Source organism: Candoia aspera, chromosome 4, assembly GCF_035149785.1.
Source record: "Candoia aspera isolate rCanAsp1 chromosome 4, rCanAsp1.hap2, whole genome shotgun sequence".
In the NCBI taxonomy this organism is placed as follows: domain Eukaryota; kingdom Metazoa; phylum Chordata; class Lepidosauria; order Squamata; family Boidae; genus Candoia; species Candoia aspera.
This window is the reverse complement of record NC_086156.1, coordinates 56,472,846-56,497,527: the sequence shown is the minus strand read 5'-3', so window position 1 is coordinate 56,497,527 and position 24,682 is coordinate 56,472,846. Positions and strand designations below refer to the sequence as shown.

The following is a 24,682-nucleotide window of genomic DNA, read 5'->3' as shown; positions in this document are numbered from 1 at the left end:
TTTTCTCCAAAAGTTATACAGTAATGTGACGCTTCTAGGGTATTTTCGCTGTATGTTGAAAGGGAACGAATTATAGGAGAATTCTAAATCCTGAAAACTATTCGTCAATATTATCTGTCTTGCAGGAAACCTGACGTTTTGCCTTCTGATTCTTAATCAGCCTTTGAACAAAAGCCATTTTCATCATCTGTGGAACAAAGGTAAGAATTAATTTATGCATTTTTCTTCTTCTTTGCTGTCTGGATTCATGGAGTTTTTGATTAGCAACTTTCAGTACAGCAATATCCATTAGAGATGTCAAATTATTGGGATATGTGCTCAGTGACATGATATATCTGGTCTTGCTTATAGTATTTTAGAGTTATGGAAGAGTCTCATAGATTCGTAAATAATAACAACAACAACAACAACAATAATAATAATAATAATAATAATCTGTATTTGAGCATGTGAGGAAAAAGAATGGAATTTTTCAATTTTCACTATCAAGTAGCTTTGTATACTGAGTAATGTTTTGGTATAGGGTGGTAGGTAGCTTTCAGTCACAGGAACCTCTATCTACATTCTAAATGGGTACAACCAAAGCTTTACTACTTTGGGGGAAAATAGTCAAGAGAAATATTTCTTTCTTTCTTTCTTTTTTGCCAACAGAGCTAATAAACTGACTAGGCAGATTATGAATTTCATGTGTCAGTTGGCACTCAGCAAAAAGGTAAAGGCACTTCTGTGAGAAAGAGAATCTCAGGAGCATTTGCCAATTAGGTTTGTAACAAACTTTAGTAAATCAATGTTGCATTTATAATTTAGGGAGTATTTGTTTCTGAAAGGTCACAAAGAGAGTTGGCTGGTTTAATTACAATTAAAAAAAGCTGGTAACCTTTTATCATTAACATTGGGAGTTAGCTTTTTTTTCCTTCCTTCAGTTGTGCATCTATGGGATTTGAATAAGCACTATAGAGCATGGAGCCTTTAGAGATATATAAGTCATGAGAGAATTGAAGCTATTTCCTTTTTCCATGGAAAATCAATGCTTGGTACAAATTCTTACCTTCAAGATTCTTACAGTGTTTCAAAGATGAGCCAGAAACCTATTTCCAGCAGTCATTTATTGAGTTTCCAGTAGTCAGACAAAATTGAGAGTGTGGCAAAGTAGGATTTCCAGTATGATTAAGCAACAACAACAAAAAAACTGGTTTGTTGCAAGATCCATTTATCAGACCTGTTTATAAAAGCAGATATAATATAGAAGGTAAAGTCCAACTTGCCGTTTTATTAAGCTGAAGCATGTACATTTCCCTTAAGTTGTCCTGTGGAATTAAAAAAAAGCTGCATAATACTGAACTGAAAAAGTATGTGTCATGAACTGTCCACTTCAAATTTTACTTTAGCTATGAATTTACTAGGTTAGAGCTGACGTAGCATACTTGGTGTGAGGGCTAGAAGGACTATCAAGAACTTGACAGCAGACAGGCTGGTTACTTTAATGATGTATAGATGTCAAATGCCCCTCTCTTGATAGGATAGACAAGCAGGAAAAAAGAGAGTTAAAATTTGAACCTGGGGTTGTATGTCCTTCCCTTCCCATCTGTCTAGTTTTCTGTTATAACTATATTCTCAAATCTCAAATGCTAGGCTTTGACCCCAGGGCCCTACAGGTACTGTGGAGTCCCTACTTTTAAAAGAAATTCAAACAGGACTTCTAGCTGTCATTTTACTTTCCTGGCATAACTTCATACTGTGGCATTGTGGAACCTTCAAATAGTACTTAAATGTTCTCTTTCAATATTGTTCAGCATACTGTTGCTTGTCATCAACAGGTCAGTCCCAGGAGCCAATTGGCAGAAGTGGGGATATTTAAATTTAGCATTGCCCAGGACCCCTGGAACCTGAGATTGGCTTGTTATTCGATGGCATAAAGGTCGCCATCTCTGTCATCTTTACCATTTGCAATATGAAGATCATGGTGCTGATTATATTTTCTTTATAAGTGACTTCTATTATATGATTGACTGCAGCAGTTAAGATTCACTGTCAGAGATAAAACTCATAAAATATTAATGTATAGTGACATAAATGCAACCATAATGATTATTACATCTTTAAGGACATTACTATGGAATGACATTTCTTTAAAAGTGGGGCCTAGGACACAATAAGACTGGGAACCTGGGAAGTATCTTACACCAAATCAGACTGTTATTCTGGAAAACTTGGAGAAATACAGGAATTAGATGTCTGGTCTAGGAGATGGTGGAAGGAATCTCTGTCATTATGTAACACTGTATTTGTAATAGACTTTCCCCATCTTTCGTCCTCCACCAGAGAGAGTATGGGAATTGGAATCCAGCATTTCTGGAAGACATTAATTTCTACACAATACCTCAAGTTTATAAATCTTGAAAGACCAACAGCCTAGTCCTGGGTCCTGGGTATATTTACTTAAAGCCAATGCCATTGTATTGAGTGGAGTGGAGTTACACACAAGTACGTGTACAGTAAATATACAGCTCTCGACAGTTACAAAAGGGCCTGCCTTCACTGTCCTATCATTCTGCAGAAGTGGATTGTTCGCAACAAGGAGGCAGCTGCTTCTGTTAGGTAGCAGTAAAGCTAGCTAAATCAGTGTGGCTATTCGAGTCAAGAAATTACATGAAAATTGAAACTATTTTTTCACATTTAATTTCTCTGCTGTAATGGGTTTCATTAATCTTGACTTTCTATTGGGCATACGATATCACTGGACAGTTGTGATAGGTGCTTTCCATGTTTTTTAAAGAAACTTGGTTGTCAGATCAATAATCTGATCTTATATTTGGATACTTAGAGAAAGGCTTATTTACCCATTGAGTTTCACAGCCATTATTCATAAGTTTTAAAATATGTATGTATTTAAATATTAAAAACTCTTGTATCCTCCACAGGATTCTAGACCACACAACAAACAATAAATAAAAACATGCAAAACCATAAAATGCAATAAATAAATGCAATAAATAAAATGCAAAACCATAAAATATAAAGTAGTAGCCAATAAACATAACAGCAATAATACATTGAATATATTTATTATTAGTCTTAACATTAGGAATTGATAAAAATGGCAAGGAATTTTATACTAAAGGCCATACAAATCTTCACCAAATTCTAGATAGCAGCTAATGAGAAAACAAGGCTCGAAAGGAACTTTCAGAATCCAGGTGGAGTCACCAAACAAGCTCCATTCCTAGATTGATTGATTTAATCAAATGTGTAGCCCATCTCAATTGCTGTTTTGAGTCTAGATCACTTATTGACTATATTTTTTTATTCTGCCTTTGATCAGCCCTGGTCCCTGGCAACTGCCTAAACAAGTTGGACTAGCCAGGGCCCCCATTGCATAGCTAACTAATATGGAAATCCTTAATCTGGAGGGGCCTGGTATGATTCATACCCCACATTCCACCCCCCCATCCTCGCCATCCTTGAGGGTCAATACAGAAAGACTTCCTACCTGGAGCAGCAATGCCTGTATTACTCTGAACACACAGAAAAAACAACCTATGCTTCTCTAGTTCTTATACTACAAAGGCATGCACACTAGTGTCATCTTACCACTACTACATAAATATCTAGGTTGCACAGAACAATTTTATACCCACCTATTGTTTTAATCGTGCCACAACAGACAACATTTCCAGGTTCTGTGCAGCAGTGCTCAAAATTTGTCAGAAGATGACTTCTGGCTTGTGCTTGGGGCTCAACATTATGAACTAAATTCAGTGTGCATCTGGTTAGCCACGTTTGGGTACTCTGTAATCTGATAGAAAGAGTCTCTCATTTTTTTTGTATTATTGTTTTTTAAGCCTCTTTCTCCTAATGCACCCACCCCTCCTCTTAGATTCTCACTTTTTATATCTTTTATACTGTCTATGTGTCGTCTACATATTTTTTAATTTTTCAGATTATATACTTTATAGCTTTTATGCCCCCTGTGTATCTTTTTTTTAGCTTTTTACTTTCTACATTTCATATGAAAACTCTTTTTATATTTTTTACTTTTCATATCTTTTATACCTTCTGAGTCTCGTATATAGCTCTTTAGCTCTTTACCTTTTACAACTTTTTTATCTTTTATCTTTTATGTTTCTTCGTAATGACTGTACCCTATCCCCTTTTGCTGGTCTATGACCGTAATAAAGATTGATTTGATTTGAAGGCCTTAAAGGCTACCACTGACACTTCAGATAGTACCTTATAACAATTTGGAATCTGAACAGCTGTTTTAGTAGAGTCACATGCTGGCTCTGTGTAGTTCCTACTAACAAAAAGGTCATAGTATTTTAGACCCAGAATTATGGCTACCAGATTTGAGCTGCAAAAATCTGGGTGATCACTAGATGGCAGTAAAGAGTTAGAATGTTCTCTACTTCTTTCCTGCCTTCTACTGGTCATCCATAGTTCTGTAGCCGAGATCTGGTAGTCCTTCCCATTTTCATTTATGAATATGCTTTATAGACTGAATAAGGACATTGCAGTAATCTAAAGGAGATGCAGCTCAGGCATAGATCAATCAGAATAGATCCGCATTCTCCAGAAATGGGTATAGTTTCCTTGCCAGATTCAGCTGGGCAAAAGCACTCATAACTACTGTCCCATCATGGTCAAGTATAAATAAAAAATAATCACCGCACCATTTAAGCTATTCAGTTTTATTTAGAAGAAAAAGCAGCCAAAATCCCACAATCTAGAAATTGAAGTCTTCTGCTGGAAATAGGTAGTTCTGACTTCAGATTTCCCCAGCAGTCCATTCACAGGGTGGGGAGGGGCACAACACTTTGGGATAAATAGTGATTGGAAGGTGATTTTTGGCAAGGAATTAAAAATTCCTTAAGGGTATTGAAAGCATGTCTTGGATCAGGCCTGTATGGTTATTTTTTAGTTTAAACTTGACCTTTTCAAAGTGTAAATAATATGACATGCAGTTTGGCTCAGTGTGCATAGGATTCTAACTCAAAATAGTTAAGAAGATCATATAGTTAATTAGTGTCTGGTGGATCTTAATACAAGAGCACTAAGAGTATAGTTAGCCCCTTATTGTTAAAATTTTGGAGGACTGTTTATATTTCATAAAGTTCTCTGCAAGTGAGAGCATAAGAAATAATAGAGCTCTATTAGGCAAAGTGTTTTGATCAGGGATGCTGCATCCCATTCATCCGTGTCTTAATTAAGTGTTACATCTGCACTGGGACTTTATTAGTAAAATACACACAAATCTTTTACCATTTCAGAGACAGGATATGCTGAATTCCTGGAAAAGGACTGTTGTTTGCATAAATAATAAGTGATTAGTCTTCTGTGTTATTTTAAAATGAAGAGGAATGAATAATTAATAATTCACTGTGGTGCTTTGAAGTAATGAACCCGGCTGACCTTAAGTTCATAATAACCAAACAATTGCAGTGGAGAATTGCTTTGAAGTGTTTGAGAAAAAGCCTAATGGATGATGGTAGCAAAAGCAGAACTTTTTAAAAAGGAAGACTATTATGATTCTTTTTAGTACTTAACTAGGACACCAATCCCATTAGGGACTTGTCTTTCTAAAAAAAAACAAAAAAACGTTTTTTATAGACATGTTTTGAGAGTTGCCTACATTCTGTTAGCCCTCAGTTTATTGAAGAAATGTGGGTCTTGTCGCTGAAATGGTTCTTCTCGAAAGAATATTGAGAACTATCATTGCCAAAAAATGAAGGTTGAGAATAAGAGTAGATCAAAGTTGTAAGTAACTTATTGTCATTAGTCTTTGAAGCTGCAGTTCTAAAATAGATTTTCCATAACCTTGGCCATATAGCAGCTTCACATTCTGAAATACAAAGACTCTTAAAGAAGAATGGACATTATAAAACTAAGTGCAAGCTGGCTAGAGTTCTGGTATTCTGCCCTTACGCTATGGGATCCATGCAGATATAAAGCTGTCTAATGTCCCATATAATGTTAGAATATAAGGAATAACTTATCTGTATGAGCAACCCTATACCCACCTTTCTCTTCCTTCTCCTCAACTATTATTTTCATTGCACTTTCATCAACGTTCTGCTTAAAATAAAATATTCTGCTTTCAAGCTACATTTGCCCCAGTAGTTAAAGCCAATGTTGTAAACTGTAGCTTAATTGACAATGATGAACAAAAAGCCAAGTAAAAATGTACCATAATTTAAAAAATAAAAGTGAGAAGGGAAAGCAAAAGAGAAAAAAGAATTGATGAGGAGTGAAAAATAGAGTACTTCTGAACTTAAAACATAATAATGATAATAATAATAATAATAATGTAATAATATATTATAACTAGAGAGCCAGTTTGGTGTAGTGGTTAAGGTGTCAGGCTAGAAACCGGGAGACACTGAATTCTAGTCCTGCCTTAGGCATAAAGCCAACTGGCAGACTTTGGGCCAGTCACTTTCTTTCAGCCCTAGGAAGCAGGCAATGGCACACCACTTCTGAAAAACCTTGCCAAGTAAACTGCATAATAATATTTAGGTACTGCAACTGCATTGGGTCAAAATTGTTGCAGCTAGCTGATCTGTTAATCATTTCACTGTTCAAATGTTTTAAGTCATACTTCACTTTAATTGATATAGATGGTTTCCAAAAGTTAGTTGTTTCTCTTGTTCTGTTTCTGCAGACTTTAATGAACACATTTAAAATTGCTAATAATCTATAACACTATTTCTTGCCTAGATATCTCAAGATTAATAGTGGGTCTTCTTACAGTTGCCACACCTTGACAGTTATGTTGGCATAGAGATTCTCCATGTCATTAGTTAATTTCTGTGGTGAGATTTTTTTCAGACATTATGAATCCTATATGCAGATCTACTATTCAGATCCAGCTTTTAGCATTTCCAGTATTATATATTTCATTTCTGCTGTTCCTCTAGCTGCTTTTTGAAAGGCTTCATTCTGTAGCCAAAATGTAATATAATAATGCAGTGCCCCCGTAATGAACATTGCAAGCCTCTTTGTGTTATCTGTATGGATATGTGTCTGGGTGCACCTGAGTCTGTCTATCTTGCCCTTGTTAATTTATTCTTGTCATTGAGAAAAGCTGAAAATATCTGAATTTATATAGTTACTAACTGTGGCATGATAGTTTTATTTGCATCTTTTATAACACATGTTTTAAAAATATGGATTGTTGTTTTGTAGGTATCTTGATATATTGTCAATGCTTTACAACTTTAAGAGTTCCAGTTGTTTTATAACTTTAGCGCTAATAATGAAGAACTTAATTACAGAATATTAACCAGGCTATAATAGTTGTGACTTTATTGAGCCCCTTGGAGTATTTTTTTTGTTTGCATGCAGCCTCAAGAAGAGCTTTCAATTAAATTAAATTAAATTTTCTTTTTTTGCCCAAAACAGCTGACCACGAGCATGAAAAGGCCTGTTAAACTGGGTGTCTCTTCAACAGTGTTGTTGTGCACTGGGTGGAGAATTCCCCATTTTACCCAAGGAATACAATTTCAATGGAGACTGAGTTGTCAGATAAGCAATGCAAGATATATTGATGATAACTCTGAAACTCTAACTATTTTCTGAGGAAGTGGACAGGGTCCTTCAAACTGTGAGCTCAGCCACCTGCTCTCTAGATCCATGGCCCTCCTGGCTTGTAAAAGTGGCCTGGGGGGTGTCATGTGAGTGGGCTCTAGCAGTAGTCAATTTTTCTTTGGGTGAGGGGGTTGTTCCTTTACCTCTGAAAGAGGCCTTGGTGCACCCCCTCCTCATGAAACCATTGCTGGACCCCACCATACTGGACAACTTTCATCCGGTATCTAACTTCCCTTTTTGGAGTAGGTGGTTGAGAAGGTGGTTGCGCAACAGCTTCAAAGGGACTTGGATGAAGTAGATTATCTGGATCCTTTTCAGTCAGGATTCAGACCTGGGTATGGGACAGAAACAATATTGATCATGCTTTTGGATGATCTCTGGCTTGGGTGGGATGGAGGTCATGCATCCATCCTTGCCCTACTTGATCTCAAGCAGCTTTCAGTATCATTAATTATGGTATCCTTCTGGATCGGATTAGGGGAGTAGGGGTGGACTGCACAATGTTGCGCTGGTTTGCCTCCTTTCTCTCGGGCTGGTTCCAGTTGGTGATGATTGGAGAGGAAAGCTCCTGCCCTTGGCCCCTGCTATTTGGGGTGCCACAGAGTTCAGTGTTCTCCCCTCTCCTATTTAATACCTACATGAGGCCACTAGGTGAGCTCATCTGTTGCCATGGGGTGTGGTATCAGTAAGCTGATGATACCCAACTATACATCTCTACCCCTGGCAAATTAAGTGACACCGTGAATGCCGTATCCCAGTTCATGGAAGCAGTGAGAGTTTGGATGGGAAACGACGGGCTTCAACTGAACCTTGGCGAGACTGAGGGACTTTGGGTTTTGGGTCCTACCAGTTCTAGGACTATATCATCTTTGGTGCTGGGTGGGGTGTCAGTGCCCCAAACAGACCCAGTGCACAATTTGGCAGTCCTCCTAGACTTGTGACTCCTGCTTGAAGTGCAGGTGATGGTCGTGGCTGGAGGGCCTTTGCATAGCTCCATGTTGTGTGCCAATTGCGCCTCTTCCTGGATCGCTGTTCACAGTCACTCGTGCCCTAGTCACCTCCAGATTGGACTACTGTAATACACTCTACATGGGGCTGCCCTTGAAGAGTTTCTGGAAGCTTCAACTGGTGCAGAATGCGGTAGCGTGAGCAGTTTTGTGTGCTCCTAAAGGAGCACATATTACACTTCTGCTTCGCGAGCTGCATTGGCTGCCAGTTTGCTTCTGGGTCCAATTCAGTGTGCTGGTTTTGACTGTTATGGCACAGGGCCAAGTTATCTGACGGACCACCTCTCCCTGATTACATCAGCCCATCCCATTAGGTCTGTCAGGGAAGGTATCTAAGGGTTCCATCGGCCAGGGACTTGCATTTGGTGGGTCCCAGGAGGTGGGCCTTCTTTGCCATGGCTCCCTCCCTGTGGAACATTCTGCCCCCTGACATTAGGCTTGTTCCTTCTCTGCTATCATTTAGGAAGTCCCTCAAGACCTGATTATGTTGACTGGCCTGAGGGTCTTTGGGAACCAGAGACTTTCTTAGATGGATCCATATTCTTGCTCTCTCTGTGGGGTTTGTATATTTTAAAATTTTTGATACTGTTTTTATTTTAATACTACTTTTATAATGATTGTTTTTATTTATTGCCTGTTTTATTTAATTATTGTATGCTGCCCAGAGTCGCTTTATGTGAGATGGGCAGCCATTAAATATGATTAATAAATAAAAAAATAAAATGAAGTAGAACAAAAAGTCCTTTGGCAACTTAGAGACAAACACATTTATTTCTGAATAATTAAACAAACTTAAAGGCATATTATCACACTACATACATTATTCACCTCACCAATGCAATATTGTCTGTGTCACAATCCTGCTAGGCATGAATAGTAACAAATAGTTGCTATCTGTGGTGCCAGTTCCTTCAACATTCTCCCTCACTTTCCTTTTACTATCCTTCCATCCCAACCATGGAAATATATATTTATATATCTATATATCTACATATTTATTCCTATCTGATACTGTGGTCCATAAAAATGTATGCCGTAGTAAATGAGTTAAATTTTAAGATGCTGTGTGATTCTTGCTGCTGACATTCTTTAAAAAGACATCTCAGTCTCTTCTTGTCTCGTCTCTTCTCTTCTCTTCCTATAGATTAACATGATAACCCCTTTGGAATTTCTAAATATATCAAATGTTCAAGAAAATAATATCAAATGTTCAAGAAAATACTGGAAATGGAAGAATGAATGAATGAATAAATAAATAAATAAAAATGTGCTGTATAGACATGTTTGATAGTTGCATATATCTCTTGCCACCAAGTTTTGTGGAAGATTGTGGAACTTGCTGCTGAAATGATTATTCTTGAAAGAATATTGATAGGTGTCATTGGGAAAATCGAAACAAATAAAAAGTAGATCAGTGGGAAGGAAAAAATGATTTACATGTCTAAGTCCCCAAGTTCAAGTACTGATTTCTTTGGATAAAGTCTCTCAGGAAAAATGTCTGGCACCAACTTTTGCCTGAATCTCAGGGGTCTTGGCCAATAAGTGCAGATGGTATCAGACTTGATGGACCAATATCTTGATTAACTATAAATTAGTTTTATATCTTCTGATACTTAATATGAACATGCAGTTACTATATGCAAGGAAGGTACTTATACATTTCTTGATGGTTCATGAAAGACTGGCAATGATTTTTGATCCCAAGTACTTAAACACTGTACTCTAGATTATATCAATGAAATTAAAAAATATATGTTGGGTAGCCAAAGGAGATTTTTTTCTTTGATGGAGGATTATGAGCTGCTCAGATCAAATTCCTGTATCAAAATTCTTTATTTCTCAGTGACTGTCCTTTTCAGCAGACTCTAGGATCAGGATTTGGGTTTTCTAAATGAAAACAAAGTAGCTCAAACTGGCGGCAATAAGATTAGAAGGGATAAATATTGGAAAACTCAAGAAATCTCTGCAATCTTTCTTGTATGGAACGGGTTGGAAATTTGAATTAATGGAAATAATATGGTATAAAATTAGACAAACACAAATTAAAGACTTGCAGGATAATTTAGTAGTTTCCATTCATCATATATATCAATTCAAAATTATCTACACTCCTACTAAATCCAACCTCAGTACTTGAAAGACTTTCTGATTATATATATACATTTATTTAGTACATTTATATCCCACCTAGTTTCATAGATTCCAGGCAGCCAACATCCAAATAAAAATTCATAAAGTAATAACAATAAAAACAAACAAGAATAATACAAAACATGGGATTACAGAAACATATTGTCAGATTCCTCTGATCAAAGGGTTACAACAATGCGGTGCATCAAAGCACAGAATTCTCTCCTTTTCACATTGTTTACAGCCAGGGCTTCGTTCCGATCCCTGAACTCCAGCCACAATCCCCTCCTCATTCCTCTGTCACCGATTGGGCTGCCCAGGTTGCCAGGGATTGGCCGATCATTTGTCAGGCTCTAGATCATGCCCATGACACCCACAAAAAGTTTGCTGACAAACACAGACACCCGGAGTGGAAAATGAAAGTGGGGGACTTAGTCTACCTTTCTACTAAATTTCTCCGCTCTCAGCAGCCTTCCAAAAAGTTAGCTCCTAAGTTTGTGGGGTCCTTCCCCATCACTAAGATTGTTAACCCAGTGACTATACAGTTGCAACTACCTCCAAACCTTAAGCGACTTCATCCTGTTTTTCATTGCAGCTTGCTTAAGCCTGTGCCTGACACTTCTAAGTGGCAACAGCCTGCATGGTTGATGGCCATCAGCATTTTGAAGTTAAAGACATCCTGGACTCTCATTTTCATCGCAAATCATTGCAATATTTAATTCAGTGGAAACACTTTCCAGATCCTGAGTGGGTTGATGCATGTCATGTAAACGCACGCATTTTAACAAAGAAATTTCATTTAAAGTACCCTTCCAAACCTTCTCCTTACTAACAAGATTCCCTCACCATATCCTCACTCTTTTTATTGCATTTATTCTGCCTTCTGCTTTGATATTGTCTATGTGCGGTTTTTTTGGGGGGGTGGAATATGTCAGATTCGTCCGATCAAAGGGTTCACAGTATCCCTTATCGGAGCATCTTCCATCACTTCCTTATCAATGGCTTAGACTCTCTATCACTGGATGGGAGGGGATGTGAAGTTGGAGTGTGAATTGCATTATTATGGCTACAGATTTATGATGGGGCACATCAAGGCCAGTGGTAAGAGATACACCAGGAACACCACCTGGATTGGAGGGGGAGTGACATATTTTCATGGGAAAGGGAGGCAGACAAGGCAATGTAGTTTTAAATGTATGTTTCAGCGGAAATTCTCCATTCACAGCTTTACTTCTGTCCTAGTCATTTCACTTCATTAATGTCATGTTCCCCGTTGCAAGGCACCCATGCATCACAACGGGGAACATGCCTTTCAGGAAGGGGGAAGGAAGGAGGAAGGAATAATCCTAATCCCTTAAACACTTTAACACTAAAGCAATCACAAGGACAAAGGAGGCAAATCTTTGCCCGGACCAGAGGAGCCATCAACATATCGCCCGAACATCTCCACATTACCCCGGGGGACACACCTGCACCGGACACGGGAAGGTCCGTGCCGCGGGTATATATGAGGTACCCCGCAACCACGCCCGCATTCCCGTCTTTTTTTGCGCGTATGCACCCTGTACCCAATAAACAGAAATCCTTAGCCCCATCTGTGAGTCCGTGCCTTATTGGGGAACGAGGCAACCATTACAATTAAACAGTTAAAGGAATCCGAACTCGTGACTGTTATTGTGTGAATGCTCGAATGGTCTGATGCTGACACATATGAGAGTTCAAAACAATCCAATTTATGCTGTATTTTTTAAAAAGTACTGTATCCTTTATTTGACTGGTCCTGTCTTACTCCAAAAATTCTTTGCATTTTTTTTGTGCATTACTATTCTTAAATCCATTCAATCATGCCCTATTCTTGGAGACTGTCTGGAGAAGTCCCTGCAGTTTTCTTGGCAAGGTTTTTCAGAAGTGGTTTGCCATTGCCTCCTTCCTAGGCCTGAGAAGGAGTGACTGCCCCAAGGTCACCCAGCTGGCTTTGTGTCTAAGGCGAGACTAGAACTCATGGTCTTCCAGTTTCTGACCTAGTGCCTTAACCACTATACCGGCTCTCTCATTACTATTACCAATATTTATTTCCCTGCCTGCCTGCCTGCCTAGTAAATGCAGACCTGAAGCTTGTCCATCACTTGTTCTTTATTCATTTAGTCGCTTCCGACTCTTCGTGACTTCATGGACCAGCCCACGCCAGAGCTTCCTGTCGGTCGTCAACACCCCCAGCTCCCCCAGGGACGAGTCCGTCACCTCTAGAATATCATCCATCCATCTTGCCCTTGGTCAGCCCCTCTTCCTTTTGCCCTCCACTCTCCCTAGCATCAGCATCTTCTCCAGGCTGTCCTGTCTTCTCATTATGTGGCCAAAGTATTTCAGTTTTGCCTTTAATATCATTCCCTCAAGTGAGCAGTCTGGCTTGATTTCCTGGAGGATAGACCGGTTTGATCTTCTTGCAGTCCAAGGCACTCTCAGAATTTTCCTCCAACACCACAGTTCAAAAGCATTGATCTTCCTTCTCTCAGCCTTCCTTATGGTCCAGCTCTCGCAGCCATATGTCACTACGGGGAACACCATTGCTTTAACTATGCGGACCTTTGTTGTCAGTGTGATGTCTCTGCTCTTAACTATTTTATCGAGATTGGTCATTGCTCTTCTCCCAAGGATTAAGCGTCTTCTGATTTCCTGACTGCAGTCAGCATCTGCAGTAATCTTTGCACCTAGGAATACAAAGTCTTTCACTGCCTCTACGTTTTCTCCCTCTATTTGTTTCTAATTTTCTGGAAGATGTCTCTTGTCCTTCCTATTCTATTGTCTTCTTCCACTTCTGTGCATTGCTTGTTTAAAAATAATTCCTTATCTCTTCTGACTAACCTCTGGAATTTTGCATTTAATTGGGCATATCTCCCCCTATCACTGTTGCCTTTTGCTTTCCTTCTTTCTTGGGTTACTTCTAGTGTCTCAGCAGACAGCCACTTTGCCTTCTTGGTTTTCTCTTTCTTTGGGATGTATTTTCTTGCCGACTCCTGAACAATGTTGCGAACTTCTGTCCAGAGTTCTTCCGGGACCCTATCTACTAAGTCCAGTCCCTTAAATCTATTCTTCACCTCCACTGGATATTCCTTAGGAATATTAGTGAGCTCATATCTAGCTGATTTTTGGGTCTTCCCTAATCTCTTTAGTCTGATCCTAAATTGTGCAATAAGAAGTTCGTGATCTGAACTACAGTCAGCTCCAGGTCTTGTTTTTACCGACTGTACAGATGTCTGCCACCTTTGGCTGCAAAGGATGTAGTCAATCTGATTTCGGTGTTGTCCATCTAGTGAAGTCCATGTATAAAGCCATCTCTTAGGTTGTTGGAAGAGAGTGTGTGTTATGCAGAGTGAGCTGTCTTGGCAAAATTCTATCAGCCTATGTCCTGCTTTGTTTTGTTCTCCCAGGCCATGCTTACCTGTAATTCCAAGTGTCATCTGACTGCCCACCTTAGCGTTCCAGACTCCTGTGATGAAAATAATGTCTCTTTTAGGCGTGTTGTCCAGCAGGTGCTGCAGATCCTCATAGAACTGCTCTACTTCAGCTTCTTCAGCATCTGTGGTTGGGGCGTATGTTTGGATCACTGTGATGTTAGATGGCTTGCCCTGAATTCAAATTGAGATCATTCTGTCGTTTTTTGGATTGTATCCAAGGTCTGCTTTAGCCACTTTACTATTAATTATGAAGGCTACTCCATTTCTTCTGTGGTCCTCTTGTCCACAGTAGTAGATCTGGTGGTCATTTGATGTGAAGTGGCCCATTCCAGTCCATTTCAGTTCACTGACACCCAAAATGTCTATCTTTAATCTTGACATCTCACCAATAACCACATCCAATTTGCCCTGGCTCATAGGTCTTACATTCCGGGTTCCAATGGTGTGTTGATCCTTAGAACATCGGATTTGCCGTTCACCACCAGCACTGTCGGCCGCTAGCTGTCCTTTCGGCTTTGAGCTAGCTGCGTCATCACGTCTGGGGCTAGTTGAACTCATCCTCTGTTCCTCCCCAGTAGCATTTTGACCATCTTCCGACCTGGGGGTCTCATCTTCCGATGGTATACCAACATATCTCTGGTTGTACTGATCCATTTAGTTTTCATGGCACGAATACTGGGGTGGGTTGCCATTACCTTCCCCAGGGATCGCATTTAGTCTGACCTCTCTGTCATGACCTTCCCATCTTGGATGGCCCTTCACAGTTTAGCTCATGGCATCACTGAGGTGCTCAAGCTCCAGCACCATGACAAGGTAACGATCCTTTGCTGAAGTAATGATCCTTTGCTGAAATACTTTCTATTTTCTTAGTAAAAAGTTGTATATATACATCAAATAAATAATGAAAGAATATTCTATCTGTCTCTGTGTCTGTCTGTCTGTCTGTCTGTTATTCAAATTTCTATTACTGCCCATCTCCCCCCAAAAAGGGGGACTCTATGAAAAAGGTATACTTTAAAAAATATTAAGCAGAATTAAGCAATGGAAACCACATTATGTAGTATACGGTGTACATACAGAGTATGTTAACGAGAGCTTCTGAGATTGTCATACTGGTGGCAGGAATAAGATTGTTGTTATGACAGTACCTCTACCATGTGGAATCCTCAAAGATAGCCATATGGGTTGGATTACTTAGAGCGCCAGTACTACATGAGGTAACTGAGGTGCTTCTGCTATTGATAGTGGTGTTATGGTGCAGGAATGAGAAGGAGAAGGAAGTATAGCCCTCCTCTTAAGCATTCACCCCATAAAAATCCATGACAACTTGGTTTTGCAGGGTTGTTTTCCTTCATCAGTGAGAAGCTTTTTCTAATAATTTCTTTCACCCACAAAGGTGGTTTGTGATTTTTGAGTCTAAGGGAGCAAGGATTGATTTTTTTTTCTTGCTGATGCCTGTTTTATAGTATTGAATAAATGCCTTGTGTTGCTGTGGGAATTTATATAAAAGTCCATTAAAGGACAACAGTTTCCCCGAATCAGTGAAAATACAGAATTTGGTTCTATATCTCTCTGAAGTTCAGAGGAAGGAAGGAGTTACTGGTATCACCTAATGCAGCTTGACAGATGAAGAAATCCTACAAATATCTCTACTTGTCAGTGCACAACAACTGTAAGACCTTTTCACAGAAGTACTATACACAGAAATACTGTATTTCCGAATACCATGACAGGGCCAGCAACAAGGGATGATTTACATCTTGTTTGTCAGCTTCTAAGGCAACTACTGTTGAAAAAAGAATGCTTGGTGGTTTGATTTCTCACAGGAACTCTATGTTACGATGTCTATTTTGTCAAACTGGTTACTACTATGAAACTCTGGCATCTTTATTAATGTATTTTAATTTTTCACATCCTAGTTCAGTACATTTGCAATTGAGAGATAATTACCAGATGACCTCTCTTTGGTTAACTTCAGTGGTGCCTTGATAAAGTACAGGTATTCTCATCATAGGAGAATATATTGAATCTGCCCGTGCCAACATCAGCCACCTAAGAATTCTAACATTACTTAGTAACCACATGTTCTGTCTTATTATCTATCTGGCTGGCTATACGTATTTTATTGATACTTATTTTTTTGTTAATGTATATCACATCTTTTCTCCAGGAGTTCAAGGCAGAATAGATAACAGTTCATCCTCCAATTTTCCCCATGACAACCCTGTTAGCTAAGTTGTGCTGAGAGAGGGGGACTGATCCAACATAACCCAGTGACTTTACATGGCTGAAATTGGATTTGAATGGGTTTCCCAATCCTAGTCCATCAATTTAACCACTTCATCACACTGGCTTTTATATATGACGGTTGTAGTGTGATGTATAGTGGTAAATGTCTTAAATATGAGGTACTATGTAGACCCAACATCTTATCTGCCATGTGATCATTAAAATTAACATAGCAGTAGAGTGAGGATTTCTATGACATATTTTTTTTCTGGAGCCTTTATTTGTATTTGTAAGTAAGTTAAAACATGTCTTAGAGTAATCTGGTGAGAATTAAATGCTTTTTATTTTGCCTGAAAAGTCATATTTTGACTTTGTAAAGGTGTTATGTCATATTTCTGCTTAATTTTGTAACAAACATCATATTTTGGTCATATTTTGGTCATTGGCAACCCTCCTGATAAGCCAGCAAGTTCGAGCCAACAAAGAAAGTGAGAATTTGCCTGGCTTTTTTTTTTTCTTTTTCTTATTTGCTCCCCAACTCAGGGCTCTCTCTCTCTCTGTCTCTCTCTCTATATTTGTGTAAGAGAGGGAGAGCAACCTTTTTAAAAATGTCTTCAGGCAGAGGCTTCTCCCCTGACCAGGCCTGAAAAAAAGAGTGAAAATTTGCCCTTTTTCCCCTCCCTCATTTGCTGCCCAACTCAGGTGTGTGTGTGTTCAAGGTGGTGGAGTCATGTGAGAGCTGCAATCTGATTTCAACATGCCTAAAAGTAGATGTTCAGTGAGTGTGAAATTACGGCATCTTGTTTAAGAATTTGGGGAGCAGATTTTCAGTAGTGATATTGTATTGATAGTGTTAGTGATAGTATATGATAGTGTATTTTGGGTATTGGCCCAAAAGCGTTTTAATATTCAACAACGTTGTGACACCGCGAAACACAAGAGTTGTTTAGCAAGATTTTCCTTCACTGAGAACAGGCAACGTCTCCTTTTCGAGAGAGCTTCTTCTTCAACTGCAGGTTCATCAAATACCCAGTCAGAATTTTGTAAGGATCTCTGTACAGTGATGGTTACTTGAAATATTCCCTTAAGGAAATTAGGTAGTGGTAGCCTCAGGCATTTTTGGGAGAAGTACACCAGTCACCCGATTCCAAATGAATCAACTGTAAGGAAAAATTACATCTTGGCCTGCTATGAAGATGTGTTTGGAAAGATAAGATCTGCTGTTGACAACAATAAGATATGGGTTTCAATAGATGAAATATGTGATGTAAATGGAAGATATGTAGCCAGTGTTATTATTGGAACTCTGAAATGTGACAAGCCTGGTGAAGCATTTCTTCTAACATGTGAAACTCTACAAAAAGTAAACAATTCCACTCTTACTATGCTCTTTGAGGATTCTGTGAAACTACTGTGGCTGGATGGTGTAAAAGATGGTATCCTTCTCTTTGTACCAGATGCTGCTCCATACATGACTAAAGCAGCCAAGGGACTTAAGCTTCTTTATCCAAAACTGATCCATATCACATGCCTTGCACATGGTTTACACAGAGTGGCTGAAGAGATTCGAAGCAACTATCCTGATGTAGATAAGATAATTTCAAATGGGAAAACAATGTTCATTAAAGCTCCACTTCGAGTACAAAAGTTCAAAGAAATTGCTCTCCCTCTCCAACCTGTTGTGACACGTTGGGGGACTTGGCTGGATGCAGCTATGCATTATTTCACAAATTATGCTTCCTTGCAGCAGATAGTTAAAGAATTTGACTGTTGTGAATCTTCTTCCATCAAGATTGTGCAAGATCCCTTTTCTGAAACCTTGGCTGGAAACTTAGCATATATATAGGATCTAACTTCAGTGGATTATCAAGAGCAATCACTCGCCTTGAAACTGTAGGAATGGAACTTAGTGATGCCCTGAACATTGTAAAACAAACTGAGAGTGATTTAAAGCAAGCAAAGGGGAAAGTGGCTGAAAAAAAATTAGTGATAAACTGCAAAGACTGCTGCAATCTAATCTGGGTCATTCAACACTTTGCAAAATAAGTAACATTCTAAATGGACTCGAAGCATAATTTGAAGACTTCGATCCAGAATTTTCTCCAGATGAGTTTGCTTTTTTCAAATTTGTTCCTATAACCTCTTGTGAACAGAGTTTCTCCAGATAGAAGAACATACTGGTAGACAACAGAAGGAGTTTTGAGTCTGATAACCTCAGGATGCATGTGGGCATCCAATGCAATTCTGCTGTTAATGAAAACTAATCCAGGGATGACCATTTTACTCAAAATGTTCATTTGATTCCTTCAATACTAGCACTTCTGCACTGGAAGTAAAGAAGAATAAACCTTTTAATTTGTGTGTGTGTGTGTGTGTGTGTGTGAGCACAGATTTTTAAAAATTGGGTGCTAATTTCAGAAAAATTGTAAAGTCATATTTTTTCCTTTAAAAGTAATATTTTTGGTTTAATTGGTTATATTTGAATGGTTTTAAGGTCATAAATGCTTGCATATTTCTAACATTTTTAGGTCATAGAAATCCTTGCCCCAGTGAGCAGTATGCAGTATGCAGTTTATTGTCAGGGTGGCCTTAATTTCCCACACATGTGTATATCTATTTCCCTCCCCACAAGCTAATCAGTTAGAACTTTCAAGGAGTTTGGCAAAAGCAATCTTGACTCTTCTTGGCTGATCACAGAAAGAGTGAGATAAATGGAGCCACTTAGCCAATTTGGACTCTAATATCTTTTCTCTAGTTTCATAGCTGTTACTGGCAGCATATAGTCTCTTGACATATTACCTGCCAGGAAACCTGAGCCTTGACATACAGATAGATAGATATACATACATACATACATTCTGGTGACATTAGAGTATGATTGCTGTGCTGAATGGAGATAAGGAATGGGTAGAATTTTATCTATAAATTGTATGTACTATATATAGAAAAAAGTGTTCCAGAAATGAACATTTGAAGAAATGAGATTTTTTTCTGGGAGAAAATGAAAGGTTGGGAAAATATTTGCAGTCTTTATTGTTTAGCACACTTTGTAGATATTGAGTTACTTTAATACTTTAATAAGCACTGGGATGTTCATAAAACTCTGTGCAGTATATAAAAAGTATAGCTTATTCCATAATTATAGATATTTAAATTTTATTTACTTTAGAATATTTTAATGTTTTTGTTGCAAATTGAGCTGAATTCTTAAGGAGTGAAACCTCTACATTTTTTTGCCTCTTTAGGAGGCCCAGACAAGAATATTGACGAAAAACAACTTCAATGTTATGCATTCTGGACTCAGTCCTCTACTCTATGAAGTAGGCATTACTTTTCAAAAAGGAAAAAAATTCAGGTCCTTGAAGGTCAGTATGGATTAGAAGGGAAGGAAGGTGGGGGTCTCTCTTAGTAACTGATTTGCTAGTATTCTTTGGCTAGGGTTCCACTCCATGGTGACTACATAATGTCACACGACGGTGCAGGATTCACTTATCAATGGCGACTGGAAGTGCCGGAACAGCTGTTGCAAGTGGTGCAGTCACATGACATTGCACTTTGCAACTATATCACTTAGCGATGGAAATTCCAGTCCCAATGCCTGTCGTTAACCAAGGACTACCTGTAGAATGTTGCCTAATCTGTCTCATGTTCTGATCCTGAAGGCTACAACAGCTTCTACTTCTTTAGTGCTTTTACTCTGATAAATTTACCAAGTAAAAACTTGCCTCTGTTCTCTTGCTTATTAGTTTATTTCTTGATTTGGTATATTTCAAGGCCAAATATCTGTGGGTTTTATGGTCCCCCTATTTATTGATTTGCCTTCTTTAAGTCTGGCTAGATGACACTCCCCCTGTCAGAGCTGGTGCACAATCTGGGGGTTCTCCTGGATTCTTGGGTCCTGCTCAAAGAGCAGGTGACAGCCATGGCTAGGAGGGCCTTTGTACAAATACATGTTGTGCCAGTTTCACCCTTTCCACATTGGGGGGCACTGCTCACGGTCACTCATGCCTTTGTCATCCCCCAGTTGGATTATTGCAATGCACTCTACACAAGACTGCCCTTGAAGAGCATTCGGAAGCTGTAGCTGGTCTAGAATGCATTAGTGGTCGCACCTCAGTACACTTATGTAACACCACCACTCTGTAAGCTACACTGGCTCCCAATAGGCTTCCAGGTGCAATTTGACATGCTGGTTGTCACCTTTAAAGCCCTATATGGCATGGAGCCAGGTTACTTGCAGGACCCATCCCCAAAGGTTTCTGCCCATCCTACTAGATTTGGCAGTGTAGGCATGCTCCAGGTCTGCCATGGCTCATGCTGCACCTTACCAGTCTGCTGGCCTGCTTGTGAGCCACCTGGGACTCGCTTAACAACCCACAATCCTTGCTTAACGATGGCAAACGGGGAGTGCTGGGATTGCCATTCCTAGCCGATGCAGTCAGCTGACATAGCACTTTATGACAGCATTGCTTAGCGGTGGAAATTCCAGTCCTAATTATCGTCATTAACCGAGGACTACCTGTGGTTATTTTAGAAATAGTAGGGAAAGCTCTGGAATTGCCAGTTAATTATAGCAATTATTTATATTTTTTACCATATTTCCTGTTGCCATAGGTTTTTTTAAATTATATTTATTAAGAATTTTTTCCATAGAATAAAAGACAAATCAAAGAAAAAGAAAAGAAAAAACAAAAAAGTGCAAGAAATGAAAAAGAAACTAAAGTTAAAGAAGATTTCTGATCTTCTTTTCAGCACATAATTACAATCTTATTGTCCTTCCTCCCTCTTAGATGCTATACAACTCCCTTCAGCCTCTCATTTAATCCACATCTTCCTTAATCTTCAAATCCATAAATCATCATATCATTTTCTTCTTCTTTCAGCAAAAAGTCCTCCTGCTGCCATAGTTTACTTGATACTTTTATGGAGGTTTAATTATGGTAGCATACCATGCCTTAGTTGATATTATTTGCAAATATCTAAGGTAGAGTCATAACAAAACCTTCCCCCTGGATTTAGTCATATAGATGCTGCCATGTGGTATCTGAAAAGGAAGAGGGACAAACATTTTGCACATAGCTCATGAAAACTATTTTCAAAAAAATAAATCTTATTTGCAGTGTTTCTATCTTAAACATGTTTCAATTCGAAGATACAGGATCATATAGCAAAACCCTTCCTTGTTAATATATCTTTGAGAATTGATTAGCTTGAAGTGACTTGGCTTTAGAGGTTGCAATGTAAGAACACTGTAAACAAGATGATAGCTTTGCATTTCTCTTCCTGAAGTACATCACAGGTAATAGTAGAAAGATGAGGCTTTTTCAAGGTTGCACTAATGTTCAAGGCAAAACTACACATTTCTCCAACTCCTTTGTGTTTTTAAATCCATGTTTTGTACCTGCTATGCAACTTGTGGATTGGAACAGGTGATTTGAAACAGACACCTGGGGAACAAAGTAAGGTCTTTAAGTCCTTTTTTTCTCTTTTTTTCTGCCTCAGCTTTTAGTGTCTCCCTTTACCAATAGCAGATTGTAGACCTGCGTTTCTAATGCGACCACAGGTTTAAGATATGTAACTGGTAGAATAAAATTGAGGAGAAAATGGTTACAAGGAGGATCTGGTGAGCAGGAGAAAAATAAAGTGTTTTCCTTGGGTTCAGAGCATAAACTCTTCAAATTATTTTCTCCTGGCCCAGTTTGTATATGGGAAGGAATAGGGCAAAGTTAACAGACTGATCTGATTGACATGGCCAAAATTGCAGCTGTGTTTAGGTCTGAAAGTGATAATGTGATCTAACCTTAAAACACAAAACTACTGTGTGTCAGGGTAGCCTTACTCCCAATAAGACACGGACTCACTTAGAGGGTCTAAGGATTTCCAGTTTATTGGAAGCAGATTGCATATGGAGAAAATGACGGGAATGCGGGCGTGGTAGCGGGGTACCCCGTTTATACCCGCGTGGCGGACCTTGTCCTCCTCCACCCTCCATTGTCCCACAAGCTGTGGGATGGGCGATCTGCAGCGGTATGGGTTTGTCGATGGGCGATTTGGGCGATCTCCGCTGGTCTCCTTTGTCTTCTCATTCTTGTCCGGTGCAGGTGCGTCCCCCGGGGTAATGTGTGGAAGTTCCCCCGATCTGTTAATGGGTCATAGGTCCGGGCAGAGGTGTGCCTCTATTGTGCTGGTGATTGTTTTAGGCGTTCGTGTGCTTAAAGGATAATGGTTATCCCTTCCTCTTTCCTGACAGGCATGTTCCCCGTTGTGATGCACATATGCCTTGCAATGGGGAACATGACACTGTGGAATATACAAACAGTCCACATATTCAAGCGTTTGGCTAAATGTGTACAACGCTAAAATCCCCATCCCCTTGTTTCCCTGACCTTCACAAATTCATATTGCCTTGAATGAGACTACAGATTTCCACACCCTGCTTTATTAGGAATCTGAATCACATGTATTCACTCAGTTCCAGTGTCTTTAAACATTCAGCTGAATGCATCAAGGTCGAAGAGAATAGGGTTCACAGTCCAAATCTCCCCAGTTTGACTCCTCCCTATGTTCAGAAACTCACTTTTAATGCAAATATTTCAAGAAAACTTTACTTAGTATTAACATACTTGGAGGATTCTCAGAAGTGCACCACACTGTGGTTCTTATGAAGTATGAAAACCAGTTGTCCCCAACCTGGTACCTGCTACTTTAAAGATATGTTGAGATTACAGCTTTCAGGATTCTCAGCCAAACCTTTGGCCATTCTACAAACAGATTTATCAAATCAACTTTGCTTTCTCTGGGGTTTCCTCTGACAAATCCTGTAAAATCCATGCAGTGAACAGAATTTATTTGAAGCCTAGAAGCAAAAGGCATTTGCGGAAATCCACTCTAGATATTTTTTACACCATCAAGTGTTCCTAAATTTGTTTTGTGCCCTTGTAAACTAGAAAATATGATTCTTTCTATCAAAGTAATCGATTGCTGGAGTGGGGCTGCTAAAAAGAGGTTGTATTAAGGAAAAATCCCTGAACACTTCAAAAACACTTTTAAAGAGACATCACTACAAATTCTCAAGACTTTTAGAAGTTCTTTAAAAATAAACTGAAAAGGAAGACTTTGCTAGTTAAAACAAACACTTTTCTGGCTAAAATTAATTATCAATGAAAGGAAAATTGAAACTGCAGCACAGAATTTCTACTAGTATAAAACTATTTTATAAGTACCAATCTACTTCATTTTTTTTTTAAATAATGACCCAAGTCAAGTGTACATATACAAAGTAAATGTATATAAATCTCTTTGCAGTCATCTATCCAGCTAGTTAAGGAATTTTGTTTGGCTTCTAAAGTAGAATGTTCTCTTGAATTTCCTACTGGCTGAGTGGTACCATCTAGTCAATCTTGGCTGATCCCAAGGACCAATGGATGGGAGAACATCAGGGAAGCTAAAAATAAATCACAGATTTTTCCATGAGGTCACCAGGAGTCTTGCTTGGAAAAGTGGATGCCACGGGGAGGAGTGGCTTGGGAACTAGTTGTCCTATCTGACATGCCAGTTTTATGTGTAGTGGCAAATTCTGCATATATATTATTTTTGGGGGGGTGGGGAGTCATGTTCTCACCTACAGTACATAGTGCAGTGCAAAATCAGTTTTTTTCCCCTTTATCTACTTGTCTTTTTTCTTGTTGGAACTAGAATTATATCAGGAGCAGGGCCAAATGAATATGCAACAATTGCCCACAGTAGTTCTCAAAAACAGCAGATAAGATGGTAAACCTGTTTTTGGATTATACCACTTCAGAATGCAGGTATGGCTCACATAATGGCATTGTCCTTCCTACAATAAATAAATAAATATTAACAGAATTTCCTATATATGGAAAAAGCAGCTTCCAGATTAGGCCACAAGGATCTGGATAAAAGGCTAGAGTTTTCTGTCTGTCTTTGCTATCATCTAGTAGTCACCTGGACTTCAGAGCCCAGATCTGATAGCCGTATAAAACATTTCAAACTAGGGTAGTATGCAAGGATTTTTCTTCCGATGAAAAACTTTCATTACATAAGCCCCACTCTTCAGACTGAAATGAAATATTCCTGACCCAAGTTTATTACCACTTCTACTATTCTGTGCACAGCCAAGGAAAGTAAGGTTCAGTTTATCCATTTTAATCTTCATTGTAATATGGGCAGAAATGGATGGTGTCATCTACAGTACATAGAAGGACTGTGGTAGAACCCTGGTTAGTTGTAAAAGAGATGGAAGAAAATCCTGTTATC

The 24,682-nt window shown here is 38.9% G+C and overlaps 1 protein-coding gene across 5 annotated transcripts in view; it reads left to right on the top strand.

The window, feature by feature from the left end:
* TPK1 (thiamin pyrophosphokinase 1) overlaps positions 1-24,682 on the top strand; it is a 311,687-nt gene that overhangs the window by 57,875 nt on the left and 229,130 nt on the right. For all 5 annotated transcript variants that reach the window (XM_063304195.1, XM_063304190.1, XM_063304191.1 and 2 more), the window contains one exon: positions 126-200. In XM_063304195.1, coding sequence (XP_063160265.1) covers positions 126-200 — 75 coding nt within the window. The remainder of the gene's footprint in view (positions 1-125; positions 201-24,682) is intronic.